This window comes from Oncorhynchus masou, chromosome 13 (assembly GCF_036934945.1).
Source record: "Oncorhynchus masou masou isolate Uvic2021 chromosome 13, UVic_Omas_1.1, whole genome shotgun sequence".
Lineage (NCBI taxonomy): Eukaryota > Metazoa > Chordata > Actinopteri > Salmoniformes > Salmonidae > Oncorhynchus > Oncorhynchus masou.
In genome coordinates, this window is record NC_088224.1 from 66734681 (window position 1) to 66755239 (window position 20559).

The 20559-nt window shown below is 42.2% G+C and overlaps 1 protein-coding gene across 1 annotated transcript in view; it reads left to right on the plus strand.

Moving 5' to 3' along the window:
- LOC135552874 (lissencephaly-1 homolog A-like) overlaps nt 1-20559 on the plus strand; it is a 69746-nt gene that overhangs the window by 13460 nt on the left and 35727 nt on the right. Inside the window, exon 2 of the mRNA XM_064984796.1 lies at nt 2206-2513. Coding sequence (XP_064840868.1) covers nt 2482-2513 — 32 coding nt within the window. The 5' untranslated portion in view covers nt 2206-2481. The remainder of the gene's footprint in view (nt 1-2205; nt 2514-20559) is intronic.

A 20559-nucleotide genomic window follows, 5' to 3' on the forward strand; every position in this document is an offset into this window, starting at 1 on the left:
GCTCTTATCCAGAGTAAATGTACAGCTTTCATGTTGCCAGCCATGAACTCTTTGCCCATGCCTGGAGTGTATGACAAATGGGAGCAACGAATGCAGTGTTTTATCTGCAACATTGTGAACGATTCACCTCACTGATTAAACCCTTGAGATCTTTCCCCTGCATCAGTGTATGACAGGGTGATTACTGCTTGCACGGTGTTGACATCAGTGTTCATAGGTCAGGTGGTGCCCAGGGCAATTCACATTCACAGCATAGTCCATGCCAAAGCCCCACGTCTCGTTCCTCTAGCTAGCTATCTGCTGCTGATAACCAGTTTCGACTGCTCTGCAACATAAGTGTCAAGTCCACCAACCGCTGATAAAGAACCACCGTTTCCGTTCATTACATTCCTTATTGGGTTTTGTGTAGAATCTATTGACTAGGCCACCTTTGCTTTTATCAACTTTTTTCTAGATTTGATGTTGGTTCTTCTCTTGCTGTGCTCTCATGGTTCCCTTTCTCTTGCAAAAAAAAAAATCAAGCCTACTTCTGTGTGCAAATGGCAACAGGTGGAAATTCGCCAGCCTTAGGATCACCTAGACTACATGTTGACTGATTTAAAGGAATTCATTGGCTGTTCCTCCAGTAGGTTACATCTTTTAGGGTGTGTTTCAGTTACCATGGTGCTCTATTCCTTTAGGTCACCCTTCCTGGGTGCTATGTTGAAGCGAAGGCTGGAATTGATCTTCTCTTCCAATGGTCTCCTCGCTTTCCTCTGTCGTTGTTGAGAAGGAGATGAGTAGCAGGGACATAAGGAGAAGACGCCCTGGAATCAACGAAAATATTGCCCCTTAGCTTTTAACAGCTGTGTTTTGTTTACTGGTCTGGGCGAGATGATGTGATCCTTCTCCCAGTAGACTAAGAGGCTTACCGTGGCTAATGGCAGTGGCTGGCAACTCAGGTTAATCCCAAGTACCATCAACTGGCTCCTGAGTGGACAGTATGTTTTCCTGTAGGATGATCCTTGAGAAGCACTCAAGCCCTCTTAAATTGATTTTGTATGAAGTGAGGTCGTAGATGAGATGTTTTGAAATCATGAGACCAAAAAGGCCACTGATTTGATTATTTTATTAATTCAATTATTTGAGCTCTGTTGTTTTGAAGCCCTCGTCATTCGATTTCATATGAATTGTTATCAGCCATTTCTGAGGGAACCGGGAGAAGTGAAATTAGTTTGGTCTGCCTGGAGATTTGACTGCACTGTCGGCCGTTACTCTGTCCTGCATTTTACTGTTCTGTTGGACAGGCGTTGGGAGGGGAACTGTGGGTTGCCGGAATCTGGGTTATCTCTCTACTCTACATGTGGTAGGAACTCCCTACAGGGGGATTTCTTTTTATTTTCTTATTTAACCTTTATTCAACCTTTATTTAACTAGCCAAGTCAGTTAAGAACAAAGGGTCTGATGCCTCTAGCGAGCAATGAAATGCAGGGCCTAAGACTGCTGACCAGGCTGCCTCATAGGGCTGGAGTAGTGGGGTGGTGGGAATGTAGAAGAGTGTTTACTGGGAGAGTTGAACAGGTGAAACACCTGATGAAAATGAGGATGGTTTTTAACTCTTGTTGGCTATCACATTATATAATTAAGCAATAAGGCCTGAGGGAAGTATGGTGTATATGGCCAATATATCACGGCTAATGGCTGTTCTTATGCACAAAGTAATGCGGAGTGCCTGGATACAGCCCTTAGCCGTGGTATATTGGCCAAATACCACAAACCCCCGAGGTGCCCTATTGCTATTATAAACTGCTTACCAACATAATTAGAGCAGTAAAAATAAATGTTTTTTCATACCCTTTTTATACGGTTTGATTTACTACGGCTGTCAGCCAATCAGCATTCAGGGCTTGAACCACCCAGTTTATAATATACCTGTAAGGCTTGTTGAAGAACAGGTCAATATATTCTATTGATGCAACAGTCAGCTGCATTATTGTGACCTATTCTTATCATTCTGGCTCTCAGTAGTGTTACAGGAAGAGCTGGCTTTAGACACAGCTGCTCTTTACTGTCATATTAATGTTCTCGTCCCTATCTGCCCTCTGCCTGTTCTTCTATCAGGTGTTTGTCATGCATACATAATACTGACCTCTCGCTCGGTCTCTCTGTCGCTCTACTTTCTCTCTCCCCTCGCTCATATTCTCCCCTCTCTCTCTCTCTTCCCAGATGCAGTTTAGAACTGACTGGTAACCCTTCTGCAGGCGTTCCTCTCGTCTCATATTTGGAGCCAGAGCTTTTGGGGGGCAGAGTCCTGCGTTAGTGGCAGAGCCTCCATCCCCCAGTTAGCCGGAGTCGTCATTGTACATCGGAACACCGTCGCTGTCGAAGTGTGTTGGTTGGATTGAACTGATCTGATCTTCTGACTGGGGAAACCGCAGCAGCTGCAAGCCAAGCCCTCTGCTTGACCACCCCTGGCCCCGCCTACACCTCCCTGCTGCCACCATGGTTCTGTCACAACGGCAACGAGATGAACTGTGAGTAACGCACACATACAACCCACAATTTTGTTGCAATAACTAGCTGAACTGCTGTTTCTTTGATATCCACCACCAGACATGATCTAGTCCAGTATAACACAGCCATGTGGCATCAGCATTACCTGTGACAGTCGGGGACTGTGGCTGGTGAATCTTAATTATGTGGGCAAGAAGCCACATGAGCTCAATACATGCATCTGTGTTCAGCAAAAGGGGTGAAAGCAGGTGACCACAGAAAATTGTGTTTCTTCCTAGCACCCCTGCAAATTGCAAAACTTGTTAACCATTCCATCCATTCCAGAGACACAAAGCAACATCTCTAGCTAGATATTACCATTGTTCTCGTTAGACAGACATGTATGCAGTAAGGAAAAATGCCCACTCTCTCACAGCACAAGATGTGCATTGATTATTTTAAACTGGCCGAATGGGGTGAATTATTATATTTTTTTAGGCCCATCTGGAAGAATCAATGATCTGTAGTTAGTTAGGGTCCCTGGGGGCCAGACACACTCCCATGAGGTCCCCATATATTGGTCTCCTCCTTCCTGTCTCCAGAATGTTATTGATCATTGTTCGGTTTGACCTCGAACTGTGACCCAAAAGATGGCATAAGGCAGAATCCTCACAAAGGGTGTGGATAACGACACAGCCTAATATTGCTAGTGCAGAGGTGATCTCTTTAACACGTGGCCAAAGAAATGGGCTGATGTTTACAATGGCTTTTGTACTATGTGGAAGTCCAGATAGTCCCATGTGTGTTGTCCACAAATAGTCAGAAGCATTGATTTGTTGAGTTATACACACATACATAATGTGTGCAGCTGTGCATTAAGTCAGGGATAATGCATAGCAGGGAAGACTCTGTTGTAGCCAGAGATGACAGGATAGGTGTGTGACTAACCCTGCGGTGTCTGTAGCCCTGCGGTGTCTATGAACCTGGAGGTTCTATGAAGCTGGTAATTAACCCCTGAAGCGGGGGATAAGAGGGTTAACACAGCCCTATGTCAGATCAGATACATGATGAGAAGTGTATGATAAAGGTTACAATATGTGGAGAAGGTTACAATATGTGGAGAAGGTTACAATATGTGGAGAAGGTTACAATATGTGGAGAAGGTTACAATCCAATTTGTAAGTCGCTCTGGATAAGAGCGTCTGCTAAATGACTTAAATGTAATGTAAATGTAATATGTGGAGAAGGTTACAATATGTGGAGAAGGTTACAATATGTGGAGAAGGTTACAATATGTGGAGAAGGTTACAATATGTGGAGAAGGTTACAATATGTGGAGAAGGTTACAATATGTGGAGAAGGTTACAATATGTGGAGAAGGTTACAATATGTGGAGAAGGTTACAATCCAATTTGTAAGTCGCTCTGGATAAGAGCGTCTGCTAAATGACTTAAATGTAATGTAAATGTAATATGTGGAGAAGGTTACAATATGTGGAGAAGGTTACAATATGTGGAGAAGGTTACAATATGTGGAGAAGGTTACAATATGTGGAGAAGGTTACAATATGTGGAGAAGGTTACAATATGTGGAGAAGGTTACAATATGTGGAGAAGGTTACAATATGTGGAGAAGGTTACAATATGTGGAGAAGGTTACAATATGTGGAGAAGGTTACAATATGTGGAGAAGGTTACAATATGTGGAGAAGGTTACAATATGTGGAGAAGGTTACAATATGTGGAGAAGGTTACAATATGTGGAGAAGGTTACAATATGTGGAGAAGGTTACAATATGTGGAGAAGGTTACAATATGTGGAGAAGGTTACAATATGTGGAGAAGGTTACAATATGTGGAGAAGGTTACAATATGTGGAGAAGGGTGTATCTGAGCTCTGTTTGGGGTAGGGGATTACACATCTATATGAGGGGAGAGATGTGTCAAAGGTTATGCGTTTAATTCACACACAGGAGTCTCAGGGGTTGTGTTAACGCAGAAGTCTGCATGGGAAAAAAATAACACATATAAAATGCTTATTGTAATAATAAGCAGTTGTTAAAATTCCTGCATTCACAAACCGGCAGTCTTTATTTTTCAACATGCTTTTTACATAATAATAGATTCTGAATTAGATAAACTTGTATTTTTCAGCAGGTACATATGCAGGATGCTACTCTCCCACAGCATGGCTTTCGCTACAGATCAAAACTCCAAACCTACAACCTAATTTTGACCAAAATTTACCAGAGAGATTACTTCTTGCAAGGTGTCCTTTTTCCAAGCTATATGGAGGGTGCTCTAGCAAGCAAACAGCAGAGACCTGAGGACACCATTCCAACCTGGAACTGACTGAGTAGTGTTTGGGCTGATGCTATTTTGAAAGCCAGGGGGGGTGGGGGGGGAAAGGTATATTACAATATATTTTACTTCATGGGGACTGAATGCTGAGTTAAGTCTGCCAGGCTTGCAAGGACAGACCAGATACAGATTCAAATAGCACCAAGGTGTGAAGTAAAAGTTCTTTGGGCCCAACAAGTGGCAGGAGTTATTGAAGCCCCCTCCTGCTGTTCAAAGACCATTCACTGGCACTTCTTTTGTCGAATGTGTAGTAGCAGTAATGTTTTTTTCTGTGAAGGAAAACTAATTCCACTAATGTTTTAAGTGTCACTCTATTGTCGCAAAAAAACACTAACCATTTCACCTGCGTTTTTAATTTAGCAATAAGGCCCAAGGAGGTGTGGTATATGGCCAATATCCCACGGAAAAGGGCTGTTCTTATCCGCAACGCGGAGTGCCTGGATTCAGCCCTTAGCTGTGGTATATTTGGCCATATATCACAAAACCCTGAGGTGCCTTATTGCTATTATAAACTGGTTACCAATGTAATTAGAGATGTAAAAATAACTTTTGTCATACATGTGGTATACTGTCTGACATACCAAGGCTGTCAGCCAATCAGCATTCAGGACTCCCAATTTAAGTAAAGACGCAGATTTTATGGTCTGCATTTTGAAAATGCCAATTTCTGAAACCTAAGGTGACCCCTGATTCTAATTAAGATATTGATGCGTTAGCAAGAGTTAGCCTAACCATGAATTTATTTGGATTGATGAACTAGGTTAGTGCTATTACCATATCTGTAATGAGATGGGTTGACTATAAATGTGGCGGCCCTTCACACTGCAGAACAAAACACTCGTCATTCTCTTGACAATGTGTTTCTGTATTTTAGTTTAGCCTAACAGACGCAGGGCCAGCGGAACTCTCAGTATCGCTATCGTGAGTTCCATTGGAATTCTAATCATCCTTATTCAGAACACTGCGTAGGCTTCTGACATTCTACTCTGTTATTTAATGCCTGGACACACACAAAATACAGGAAACCAGTATAGGACTATTGCGCCTTGTGAGCTGCCAGGCCGACGTAGAGTGGCTCCTGTTGCATCTATTGGGGAGTCCTTTGTCCCTAGTGTTTTAAGAGGAGGCTCTTTACAGTAAAACACCCACTCAGATCTGTGGGGCTGTGTCACAGACCTACTGCTGCTCCCGCTCTCTCTGTGTTCTGGGAAACCGGGCGGCCATCTTGAGTCCTAACAGCTTAAACAATGGACTGACCAGTTGACTGCCCCGGCCTCGTCAGTACTCTATGACCCCTTTCCCCTCCCTCACCACCTTCATGGTTTATTTGTTGTCAAGCCGTACGCATTGATCTTGTTCCCGTTCTATTGAAAACTTTCTCCCCCCTCCCAATGTTTTTGTGTCCGAACTCAACTGTCAGATTGAGCTGGAGAGAGATGCTTCTTCAGGGTAAGTGAAAGCTTCTTTAAATTGCTCATGCTTTTAGAAAGCAAAATTCTAGGAGAACAAGGATGTGTTTGGCTCACTGGTAATATGAGTCATGCCACCATAGAGATTGTTAGTTAAGTGAGAGAATGGGGAATACATTTGTCTGTGCTTGTTCTTATGGACTTTGTAGGCTTTTTAAACAAACTTTGTGCTTCTTGGAGGTACATTTGCAATAGCAACTGATTCCCTCACTGTTGTATGTAAATTATCTATCTGTCTCTGTCACCTTATTCTGAAAACAGCTATATTGTTTTAAGTGTCAAGCCTGTTTGTCAGCTGTCACGATTACGAAATAGAAAAATTCACAAGTTCTATTCTTATTTCCAGAACCAATGAAAAGCAAATTTTGTTTTTCCACGGAAATTAGATTCAAGCCCAGAGACCACGGCAGTAAAAATAGATGTGGTGAACCCCCCCCCAGACCTGCTGGCAGGAGGCAGACTTGTGCAGATGGGCCAAGTTCAAGCTTATTTATTTTTTTCCTGCTTCACAAAGAACTTCTCTTTAGTCTTTTCCAGGTATTTTAGTCAAATATGTTTCATGTGACTGTGTTTCTGCTCAGCTGCACCCACTAGCTGTGATTGTGCTGACGTAAGCACGATTATTAATAGTGAAAGTACATTGTACAGTCTGAGGCAAATGGTATAGAATAGCACTGAGAACAAAACAGAGTGACACACTCATACAGACCTTTGATCCGGTTTTATGTGACTGACTGGAAAAAGGAGGCCAATTTTAAATCAATGTATTTTTTCAGTCTTGATTGTTTCGTAACTCTTTGATTCATTCTGGGTCCTATTCCTTTTCTTTTTGGGGAAGCTAAGTTCATTATCTCATTGGGGAATTGTTTTAACTGGCTTTCCTGAATATGTTGAACATGGAGACATGTCATCAAATGTAGAACAATGAACACATTTTGTTGGCAGATACATTTCTGTAATGGTACAAGCTCAATCACTTCCTGTGCTCTGTATTGGGTGTGGCAGCTGGCTTCTATGGGAAATTGCTCACACGTGTCCATCTTGTCTATACACACACACACACACACACACACACACACTCCTGTGGCGTGATCATGGTGTACTGTGTATCGAGTGTGGCTGGGTAGCCGGCAGGATTCCATCAGCAATATGGATCTAATATCCAGCCAGACAGACAGATGGATTGTGTGGGGACACCACTGTTTTAACTTCACTGAAAATTGCTGGTGCTCAGACTGCCATCATAGCATACAATTCTCAGGGCATATTTCTTGAAACCTCTTCCTGTTGTTCTTACAGAGGATGTTAAGTCTGCTTGTTGAAGCATGAAACGTGGGATATGTGCTTTGTATGCATTACACAACCATGTAGTGTATTTTAGCAGGCTAATTTAACTGAACCTGACTTGTGGGTCTTGCTGCTAGTCCTCTTTGCTGCTGAATACATGAGTTGGTAATCTAAATCTTCCTGAATCCTGTTAGGTCAACTCTACTCTCCCTTGGCGGTCTCTCTCCCCTCACCCTTGTCTTTGTTTCTACCCCTCTCTTGCTCTCTCCTTTCCCCCATTTTCTCGCCCTCTCTTCCTCCTCCTCTCGTAGTCTTACTCAGGCTGAACAATGTGAAGGCCGGCTCGTTTAGTCTGTGCCCTTGACTCCTGAGAGGTGTGGCTCTGTTGAGCCCACCAAATCTCATTATGCCTGCTGCTAGTGGGAGCGGCCGTTTGTTGTATGAAGAATTAGCTCAGCAGCTAAAGCAGATTGTGTTCACCATGCATATTTTGTGTATTCTGTGTGTTTGCAGCTGACTCAACAGTACCAATCAAGAGAGACACACACACACACCTCACCTCCATGTGTTGTAGAGCTCACTGACTCTCCTCCAATTTGCATATTAGTAACATGTCATTGCCTCTGTATGTGGTGGGGAAACTGACTTGGCTGGTACTGGTAAATACTACGGTCAGAATTACCTTTATCACCTCCTTTCCCTGTGCATATTCACAGCTGTCTGGTGTGCTCTTCTACGCTGAGGGATGAACATACTGTTATCCTCTAATCTTATCCCAAACCAGTCAATTCCATTTTAACTGTAGTCTCCACTGCTAAAGGGGATGCATTAGCTTATTTGAGTATAGACTGTGACATACCCACCTATCTCAGACAGAGAATAAGTTAACTAGGTCTACTTTATGGTATTATCAAAAGAGTAGAGGCTAAATGAAAGGCATAAAACCATGACGTATCAATTTACCGTCTATTTTGAATTTTATTCAACCTTTCCGTAGTAAATGGGTTTGCGGATTAATTGGCTAGTTAAAGGCTGAATCGCTGCAGGTAAGAAGACTGTTAATTGGCACTGTCTAATGACCAAGACATGGGGCCAGTCTCAAATGGTTCCCTATATAGTGCACTACATTAGGCCAGAGCTTCTTATTCCCCATACCAGAGCTCTATGAGACACTGGTCAAAAGTAATACGGAATAGGGAGCTATTTTGGATGCAAGCCTGCAGTAGCCCAACACCACCAATCAGATACATTCAGCTGGACAAAATTCGTATGACTGACTGGTATTTTTTATGGACATTTGCCCAGCGACACAACCGTAATGGCCCAATCCTGTTATGATTGGTTCAAACCCCTGAAGGTTAGAGGCAACAAGTCCTCTCCTACATGTTGTCAGATAGATCCACACAATCCTTTGAAGAAATAATATTGATAAAAAAAAAAAATGTTTCCCATTATTTTTCTCCTTTCCTCCCTGCCCCTCAGTGGGCAGAGTAGTTCCTGTGTGCTACACTGGTGCTGCTCTTCCATGGCTTCCACTTGGCTGAACATGCTTTTGTGATCTTAACCGCCAGACAGACATTCTACTGCTCTACTAAGCCATGTGTGCCTCAGACACAGCCGGACACTGGCCACTATGAGCGGTATAGAGTCCCATTCTCTGTCCAAGGACAGCAGTGGAATAGAACTGAAGTAATGAAGAAGCCCACCTCTATTGTTTGTGTATTGCTTTTCTTCGATTTGTTTATTTATTGAATGTCTCCAGCTCTCTGTATTTGTCTTCCTCTGCCTGGCAGTCACAGTGGCCTTGTCTTTTTACAACTGTACTGAGCCCTGTTTGTTTGCACTGAGGTTATCAGTTCACAGGCCAGGGAGAGCAGCACCATAACACTGAGACAGAACAGGCCCAGGTTGTGATATAATGCTCTATATGCGGCAGCAGGCAGGCAGCACAGGGCATCTCATAAACTTTCAGCCTATTCAGAAGTAAACAAAAGTGGACTATATAGAAGCCTGAATACGCCAATACCACTCAAGGGTTGAAATGAGTGATGCACCGATATGACAATTTTGACAGATATGCAGTATTTTAATAATTAAAAATTGTATCTGCTTTTTTAAAGCATTCAAGTACAGTTAAATAGTTAACACACACACATGGACGCAGCAGTCTAAGGCACTGCATCTCAGTGCAAGAGGTGTAACTACAGTCCCTGGTTCAAATCCAGGCTGTATCACATACGGCCGTGATTGGAAGTCCCATAGGGAGGAGCACAATTGGCCCAGTGTCGTCCGGTCTGTCATTGTAAATAATTATTTGTTCTTAACTGCCTAGTTAAATAAAGGTTACACACACCACACTGACCAAAAAGTTATTTTGTTGGCATTTACGTATATCAAATGTATTTATATAGCCCTTCGTACATCAGCTGATATCTCAAAGTGCTGTACAGAAACCCAGCCTAAAACTCCAAATAGCAAGCAATGCAGGTGTAGAAGCACGGTGGCTAGGAAAAACTCCAGAGAAAGGCCGAAACCTAGAGAGGAACCAGGCTATGTGGGGTGGCCAGTCCTCTTCTGGCTGTGCCGGGTGGAGATCATAACAGAACATGGCCAAGATGTACAAATGTTCATAAATGACCAGCATGGTACAATAATAATAAGGCAGAACAGTTGAAACTGGAGCAGCAGCACGGACTGGGGACAGCAAGGAGTCATCATGTCAGGTAGTCCTGAGGCATGGTCCTAGGGCTCAGGTCCTCCAAGAGAGAAAGAAAGATAATTAGAGAGAGCACACTTAAATTCACACAGGACACCGAATAGGACAGAAGTACTCCAGATATAACAAACTGACCCTAGCCCCCCGACACATAAACTACTGCAGCATAAATACTGGAGGCTGAGACAGGACCTCCATCTTCTGCTAGCTTGCTACCCATGGCTCGGCTCGCTGTCTTAATCGCCGTGACCCCAACCAACCTCACTACTCACTGCACCCTTATGATCACTCGGCTAAGCATGCCTCTCCTCAATGTCAATATGCCTTGTCCATTGCTGTTCTGGTTAGTGTTTATTGGCTTATTTCACTGTAGAGCCTCTAGCCCTGCTCATTATACCTTATCCAACCCTTCAGCTCCACCACCCACACATGCGATGACATCACCTTTTTTCAATGATGTTTCTAGAGACAATATCTCTCTCATCACTCAATGCCTAGGTTTACCTCCACTGTATTCACATCCTACCATACCTTTGTCTGTACACTATACCTTGAATCTATTTTATCGCCCCCAGAAACCTGCTCCTTTTACTCTTTGTTCCGGACGTCCTAGACGTCCAATTCTCATGACTTTTAGCCGTACCCTTATCCTACTCCTCCTCTGTTCCTCTAGTGATGTAGAGGTGAATCCAGGCCCTGCAGTGCCTAGCTCCACTCCTATTCCACAGGCGCTCTCTTTTGATGACTTCTGTGACCGTAATAGCCTTGGTTTCATGCATGTTAACATTAGAAGCCTCCCCCCTAAGTTTGTTTTATTCACTGCTTTTAGCACACTCTACCAACCCGGATGTCTTAGCCGTGTCTGAATCCTGGCTTAGGAAGACCACCAATAACTCTGAACTTTTCATCCCAAACTACAACATTTTCAGACATGATAGAACTGCCAAAGTGGGCGGTGTTGCAATCTACTGCAGAGAGAGCCTGCAGAGTTTTGTCCTACTATCCAGGTCTGTACCCAAACAATTTGAACTTCTACTTTTAAAAATCCACCTCTCTAAAAACAAGTCTCTCACCGTTTCTGTCTGCAATAGACCACCTTCTGCCCCCAGCTGTGCCCTGGACACCATATGTGAATTGATTACCCCCCATCTATCTTCAGAGCTCGTGCTGCTAGGTGACCTAAACTGTGACATGCTTATTAAAACCCTGGCCATCCTACAATCTGAGCTTGATGCTGTTAATCTCACACAAATTATCAATGAACCTACCAGGTACAACCCCAAGCCGTAAACACGGGCACCCTCATAGATATCATCCAAACCAACTTGCCCTCTAAATTTTCCTCTGCTGTTTTCAACCAAGATCTCAGTGATCAATGCCTGCATCCGTAATGGGTCAGCTGTCAAACGACCTCCACTCATCACTATCAACCAAACGCTCCCTTAAACACTTTAGCGTGCAGGCCTTTCTCATCGACCTGGCCCGGGTATCCTGGAAGAATATCGACTTCATCCCGTCAGTAGAGGATGCCTGGTTATAAAAAAAAGCCTTCCTCACCATCTTAAATAAGCATGCCCCATTCAAGAAATTTAGAACCAGGAACAGATATAGCCCTTGGTTCTCTCCAGACCTGACTACCCTTAATTAACCAACACAAAAACATCCTGTGGCGTTCTGCATTAGCATCGAACAGCCCCTGTGAAATGCAACTTTTCAGGGAAGTTAGAAACCAATATAGACAGGCAGTTAGAAAAGCCAAGGCTAGCTTTTTAAAGCAGAAATTTGCTTCCTGCAACACTAACTCCATAAAGTTCTGGGACACTGTAAAGTCCATGGAGAATAAGAACACCTCATCCCAGCTGCCCACTGCACTGAGGCTAGGAAACACTGTCACCACCGATAAATCCACTATAATTGAGAAATTCAATAAGCATTTTTCTACAGCTGGCCATGCTTTCCACCTGGCCACCCCTACCCCGGTCATCAGCACTGCACCCCCCCCACAGCAACTCGCCCAAGCCTTCCCCATTTCTCCTTCTCCCAAATCCAGTCAGCTGATGTTCTGAAAGAGCTGCAAAATCTGGACCCCTACAAATCAGCCGGGCCAAACAATCTGGACCCTTTCCTTCTAAAATTATCTGCCGGAATTGTTGCAACCCCTATTACTAGCCTGTTCAACCTCTCTTTCGTGTCATATGAGATTCCCAAAGATTGGAAAGCAGCTGCGGTCATCCCCCTCTTCAAAGGTGGGGACACTCTTAACCCAAACTGCTACAGACCTATATCTATCCTACCCTGCCTTTCTAAGGTCTTCAAGAGCCAAGTTAACAAACAGATCACCGACCATTTTGAATCCCACTGTACCTTCTCCGATATGCAATCTGGTTTCACAGCTGGTCATGGGTGCACCTCAGCCACGTTCAAGGTCCTAAACGATATCTTAACCGCCATCGATAAGAAGCAATACTGTGCAGCCGTATTCATTGACCTGGCCAAGGCTTTCGACTCTGTCAATCACCACATCCTCGTCGGCAGACTCAACAGCCTTGGTTTCTCAAATGATTGCCTCGCCTGGATTACCAACTACTTCTCTGATAGAGTTCAGTCTGTCAAATCGGAGGGCCTGTTGTCCGGGCCTCTGGCAGACTCTATGGGGGTGCTACAGGGTTCAATTCTTGGGCCGACTCGCTTCTCTGTAAATATCAATGATGTCTCTACTGCTGCTGGTGAGTCTCTGATCCACCTCTATGCAGACAACACCATTCTGTATACTTCTGGCCCTTCTTTGGACACTGTGTTAACCTCCCTGCGCACGGAACCCGCTAGCGGGCTGAAATTCCACAACATACGGCGATCGCTACATAAATAGTCATATTAAACATTCATGAAAATACAAGTGTCTCACGTATCGAAAGCCGGGAATCTTGCTAATCCAACTGCATTGTCAGATTTAAAAAAGGATTTACTGCGAAAGAATACGATGCGATTATCTGAGCATAGAGCCCCATAATTTTTTTTTTTTAACCAGCACAGGCGTAACATATTCACAAACTGCATTAAAATAAATTGTTTACCTTTGACGATCTTCGTCTGTTTACAATTCCAATGCTCATTGTTACACAATGAATGATCTTTTTGTTTGATAAAATCCGTTTTTATAGCCTAACACGAAACATTTTGTGAACCGCTTGTCGTGAATTCCGTCTCATTCCATTTTCGGCGACACATTCCAGGTAAATAACCCACACAGAACGTGACTTTTCCAGTCATGTTTGGTTTCACTGCAATCAACTGGTTTGTTTGTAACACAATAAAACCTAATGGGCCATTTCGCGGGACGTGTTGACTGAAAGAAACCGATTTGAAGACAACAAGTCATGACATCATTGTGCACCAATGATTTGCCCGCTGTTTCGTTGATTGACTGTCTTTTAACCCAATGACCACTGATCGTCTTGAAATCTAGCTGGGTAGATGGCCTATTGCCGTTTAGCTCAGCTCATTGGCTATGTTTATGTGTTGCAAGACCAACCCATGTAGTAAGCTCCAGCGTAAAGTGAGTCATTCGCTATTGAAGTTTCATACCGGAAGGAGAAACGCATATTACGCACTGCATTTTTTTGGTAAACGCGCAGATTCAGCTGTTTATATATCAATCATTATGGCGACGAAGTCAGGGAAAGCTAACTCTAAGTCTAGATATACAGATGTACACACAATTTTAAAATAAATTGATTGGGAAGGTGAGACAGAGATTGTTGTAGGGCGATTCATTTAGCGATTGTGGAGGAATATTTTTTGAACGGGAGAGGACATCGTTTTGGACTGGTAAGTTCTTATCATGCTAATGCCCTTGTTTGAAATTAATAACATAAAATATTATTTGATTTTTAAAAAAACATTTTAGAAGCAATATATAAACATGTAATGTCATGAAATGTGAGATGCGTGTGTCTGCCGCCCCACCCCAACCCACATGAAATAGCCTATTTGGGGCTGTTGAGGGTAGGGCAGACCCACACAACAATGGCCAAAGTGAAATGGAGACAGTAGATACAGCTGGTCTGTTGTAATATAATAAAGACAGATCTAGCTGGTCTGTCATAATATAAAAGAGACAGATCCAGCAGGTCATAATAATATATTCAACCTTATGTTCCCTGTACTCTCTCTCTCTCTATATATATATATATATATATATATATATATATATATATATATATATATATATATATATATATATATATATATATATATATATATATATATATATATATATATATATATATATATATATATATATATATATCTGTTTATTATACCTGTTGATACAGCGCTCATATGTGAAACTATTCTAAATGAACATTATCTTTCAAAGTGACATTGAGTCTTATCTGGTGTCCTGTGTGAATTTAAGTATGCTCTCTCTAATTCTCTCTTTCTCTCTCCCGGAGGACCTGAGCCCGAGGACCATGCGTCAGGACTACCTGGCATGATAACTCCTTGCTGTCCCCAGTCCACCTGGCCTTGCCGCTGTTCCAGTTTCAACTGTTCTGCCTGCGGCTATGGAACCCTAAACTGTTCCTTTTTACTCTTGAGGTGCAGTCCTGTTGCACCCTCTACAACCACTGTGATCTCCACCCGGCACAGTCGGAAGAGGACTGGCCACCCCTCATAGCCTGGTTTCTTCCTAAGTTTTTGCCTTTTCTAGGGAGTTTATCCTAGCCACCGTGCTTCTACACCTGCATTGCTTGCTGTTTGGGGTTTTAGGCTGGGGCTATATAAATAGATTTGATTTGATAGAGGACTGAGTGTCTTCCAAATATTGAAAGTGTGTCAATAGTTACCCATGTTATTTTGTAAACGTGTGTGTATATATATTTTTTTCATATCTTTCTACATTTTATTGGGGGGGGGGGGTGTTAGAATACCATTTTGGTATTTTGTATATAGTTATTTGTTTCAAAATGTATACCTTCACCAATTTGGCCATTTGTGCTACTTGTGTGTGGGACACCTGGGTGACTTCATGATAAATGTCATGTAGCACACTCATTTTGGAAGTTATCATTCTGAAACTCTGCACAAGTACTGTTGCCCTCTTGTATTTTTCACTGAAATTGTCCCCATCATCCAATCTGAATGTTTGTTTAATCTTGTTCATTTTAATAGATGATACAACAATAAAAAGAAAAAAACGTATGTTTTCTTTCATTGTATTATCTAAACCAGATCTATTGTGTTATATTCTCCTACATTCATTTCACATTTACACAAACTTCAGAGTGTTTTCTTTCAAATGGTACCAAGAATATGCATATCCTTGGTTATGTGCCTGAGCTACAGGCTGTTAGATTTGGGTATGTCTTCAGGCGGAAATTGCACAAAGTAGGGGGGAGCTCTATTAAGCACCAGCTGTCAGAGCAGCTCACAGATCACTGCACCTGTACATAGCCCATCTTTATATAGCCCAAACAACTACCTCTTCCCCTACTGTATTTATTTATTTTGCTCCTTTGCACCCTAGTATTTCTTCTTTGCAGTCTCATTTACTGTCAAATCTACAATTCCAGTGTTTTAATTGCTATATTGTATTTACTTCACCACCGTGGCCTATTTATTGCCTTTACCTCCCCTGTCTCACCTCATTTGCTCACATTGTATATAGACTTTTTCTACTGTATTAATGACTGTATGTTTGTTTTTACTCCATGTGTAACTGTTATGTCGAACTGCTTTGCTTTATCTTGGCCAGGCCACAGTTGTAAATGAGAACTTGTTCTCAACCAGCCTACCTGGTTAAATAAAGGTTTTATAAAAAAAAAAATTAAAAATTGTGCTGCCCTCGTTGAAATAATATATTATCTTTCAAGCACTTTAGCTGCGCTTGATTGAGATTGCGATGGAGTAGTCCTAAAAGTGTAAATTCCACCCATCTGGCACTTCAGGCAGCTAAGAAAACAAATACTAGCGAGCTTATTTTAAAACCATGTCTGCAGGGCATAGCTACACCTAACAAGCATATACGATCAGACTTGACCTACATGTACATAGAATTTAATATCTATTTCTAAGGGAATATCATTCTATATGTGACAAGATTCAGACAGATCATTGAATGTCTTATAAGCGATGCCTATAGGCTATTGTTGAAATATTCTGCAGGTCTATACATCTTGCCGACTGCTGTGATCTAAAGTGTACCTGAGAAACCTTGTTACAGACAGATGCACCGCCGTAGGCTAGATGGTGTCCTGGCAGGCAAGTCAGAAAGTATGGTTTCATAGCCTAGATTGATTGACCAGTAATACAAAAGATAAGTAGCCCATTGCTTGGTAATGATTGGGACAGTCACAATTGAGCGAGTGTAGACTTTCTGAAATGTTGGCATGTCTTTTACTCTATGGGTTGCTGTAAGGTATAAGACTGGGCAGTATGTATCAAGTGTCTCGGAGTTGGAGTGCTGATCTAGGATCAGCTTCCCCCCCCCCCCCCTTTCCATGTTATATGGTTCATTATGATCTAAAAGGCAAAACTGAAACTAGATTAGAAATTCTACTGAGATGTTTGATATATGTCGCACCAGGTCTGAAGAGCTTTGTGGCAAAATTCATTTCATCGTGAATTAGGGATGGTGCAGTGTGAAAGCTGTGCAGTAGCAGAATGGCGGATCTGTGGTGGTGATCTTGAAGGAGATGTGTGGTGCGAAGCTAGCTCAACAGGAAGTGATGTCATCGACTTACAGGCTGGCTGGCTAGCTCTGTCTTAGAGGGATGAGGTAATGCAGCTGCTCGCTCTCCTCTCTCTCTCACGGTGTGATTTCTCTGTCTCTCTCTGTCATACTGAGCTACCACTCTGTTTGTGGTTTATTTTTCATGGAACAGCTCTTACTGTACTGTCTCATATCTGTGCCATTGGAGTACCAGCATTGCCCCCTCTGCTGCATTCATTCTATGTTTAGGGTTGTTATACGTTTTGTGGAACTTGTCTACTCTCCTATGGGTGCAATAGCTGGTGAAAGCCTCATTAGATTAAAAGTTTCTTGTGATCATGCGGTTTTTTTTTTATAGAAAGGGTGGGGTTGGGGATTGGCTGTCTTTTAGTAAGTAGCATGACATAGTCCATTTGCCAGTCACTGTTTAGATGGAGAGTTGATGTGTGTGACATCGGTCTGTGTTGAATTGGTCAACACTTGGTATGTACAGCATGCACTCTGAGCATGTCTTGTTGCCTATGGTGGCCCACTCACTGATACCAACCAACCACACTGCTTCCTCTCACTTTGTCTCACTGTGGGCTGCTAGCCATGAACCAGCCTGCTTGCTCTCTCTGTCCTATCTTCTCCTTTCTCACACACTTTTTCTCTTTCTCCCCTTTTATTTCTCTCCCCCTCTTTTGTCTTTCTTTTCTCTGTCCCTCTTTCTCCCTCTGTTCCTGCCGCATAGTGAATTTGGTATGTGTGTTTATTTATATAGTATCCCCCCAGAGGTTGAGCCAGGGTGAGGAGGGAATAGCTGGGCTCGGCAGCATCTTTTTGCTCTTATTGTTACTCCTGTTCCTATCTGAGGTAGAGTATTGAATTGGCTTCTCATTCCCCCCTGTCTACCCTTGTAGTTCACTATAAAAGTTGTTACTGGTCAGGGACCAGACGCCGATGTATGCTCATCCCCCATCAAGTTAGATCTGTGGTAGTAGGAAGTAGAGGTCGACGGATTGTGATTTTTCAACGCAGACAACAATTATTGGAGCACCAACAAAAGCAGATACTGATTAATCGGCCAATTTTTATTTATGTATTTGTAATAATGACAATTACAACAATACTGACTGAACACTTATTTTAACCTCTTGAAACTCTAGGGGCGCTATATCATTTTTGGATAAAAAGACGTGCCCGTTTTAAGCGCAATATTTTGTCACAAAAAGATGCTCGACTATGCATATAATTGGTAGCTTTGGAAAGAAAACTCTGACGTTTCAAAGATATTTTCTGTGCGTGCCCTAGAACGTGAGCTACAGGCAAAACCAAGATGAAACGGCATCCAGGAAATGAGCAGGATTTTTGAGGCTCCGTTTTCCATTGTCTCCTTATATGGCTATGAATGTGAGAGGAATGAGTCTGCCCTTTCTGTCGTTTCCCCAAGGTGTCTGCAGCATTGTGACGTATTTGTAGGCATATCATTGGAAGATTGACCATAAGAGACCACATTTGCCAGGTGTCCGCCCGGTGTCCTGCGCCGAAATTGGTGCGCAAACCTCAGCTGCAAGTATTTTTCCATGGAATTCAGAGAAGAAAGCAGGCTTCCACGAACGATATATCAATGAAGAGAGATGTGAAAAAACACCTTGAGGATTGATTCCAAACAACGTTTGCCATGTTTCGGTCGATATTATGGAGTTAATTCGGAAAAAGTTTGACGTTGTTGGTGACTGAATTTTCGGTTTGTTTCGGTAGCCAAATGTGATGTACAAAACGGAGCGATTTCTCCTACACAAAGATGCTTTCAGGAAAAACTGAACATTTGCTATGTAACTGAGAGTCTCCTCATTGAAAACATCTGAAGCTCTTCAAAGTTAAATGATTTTATTTATTTGGTTATCTGGTTTTTGTGAAAATGTTGCGTGCTAAATGCTACTCAAAATGCTAAGCTAGCTTAGCATACTCTTACACAAATTAGTGAATAGCGATGGTTCAAAAGCATATTTTGAAAATCTGAGATGACAGTGTTGTTAAGAAAAGGCTAAGCTTTAGAGCAGGCGCATTTATTTTCATTTTATTTGCGATTTTCAGAAATCGTTAACGTTACATTATGCTAATGAGCTTGAGGCTATAACTGTATACAGGTTTTTTTTCATAGCCAAACGTGAACAAAACGGAGCGATTTGTCCTACACAAATAATATTTTTTTGAAAAACTGAACATTTGCTATCTAACTGAGAGTCTCCTCATTGAAAACATCTGAAGTTCTTCAAAGGGAAATGATTTTATTTGAATTATTTTCTTGTTTTTGTGAAAATGTTGCTGGCTGAATTCTAGTCTTATAGCTATGTTAGCAACCAATACTCTTACACAAATGCTTGTTTAGCTATGGTTGAAAAGCATATTTTGAAAATCTGAGATGACAGTGTTGTTAACAAAAGTCTAAGCTTGAGAGCAAATATATTTATTTCATTTCATTTGCTATTTTCATGAATAGTTAACGTTGCGTTATGCTAATGAGCTTGAGGCTATAAATAGAATCCCGGATCCGGGATTGCGCGACGCAACAGGTTAACTTAATAGAATACACCAATAAAAATCAATTTAGCCTCAAATAAATAATGGAACATGTTCAATTTGGTTTAAATAATGCAAAAACAAAGTGTCGGGGAAGTAAAAGTGCAATATGTTCTATGTATAAAAGCTAACGTTTGAGTTGCTTGCTCAGAACATGAGAATGAAAGTTGGTGGTTCCTTTTAACATGAGACTTCAATATTCCTAGGTAAGAGGTTTTAGGTTGTAGTTAATATAGTATTTATAGGACTATTTCTCTCTATACCTTTTGTATTTCATATACCTTTGACTATTGGATGTTGCGTAGTATTGTGTCCCTCTCCTCGCTCCTCCCTGGGCTCGAACCAGGAACACATCGACAACAGCCACACTCGAAGCAGCGTTACCCATCGCTCCACAAAAGCCGTGGCCCTTGCAGAGCAAGGGGAACAACGACTCCAAGTCTCAGAGAGTGACGTTTGAAACTCTCTTAGCCCGCACCCTGCTGACTAGCTAGCCATTTCACATCAGTGACACCAGCCATTAGGCTGATAGACTTCAAGTCATAAACAGCGCTTTGCTTAAGAAGAGCTGCTGGCAAAACGCACGAAAGTGCTGTTTCAGTGAATGCTTACGAGCCTGCTGCTGCCTACCATCGCTCAGTCAGACTGCTCTATCAAATCATAGACTTAATTATAACATAACACTCAGAAATACGAGCCTTTGGCCATTAATATGGTCAAATCCGGAAACTATCATTTTGAAAACATAACGTTTATTATTTCAGTGATATACGGAACCGTTCGGTATTTTATCTAACGGGTGGCATCCCTAAGCCTAAATATTCTTGTTACATTGCACAACCTTCAATGTTATGTCATAATTATGTACAATTCTGGCAAATTAGTTCGCAATGACCCAGGCAGCCCAAACTGTTGCATATACCCTGACTCTGCGTGCAATGAACGCAAGAGAAGTGACAAAATTTCACCTGGTTAATA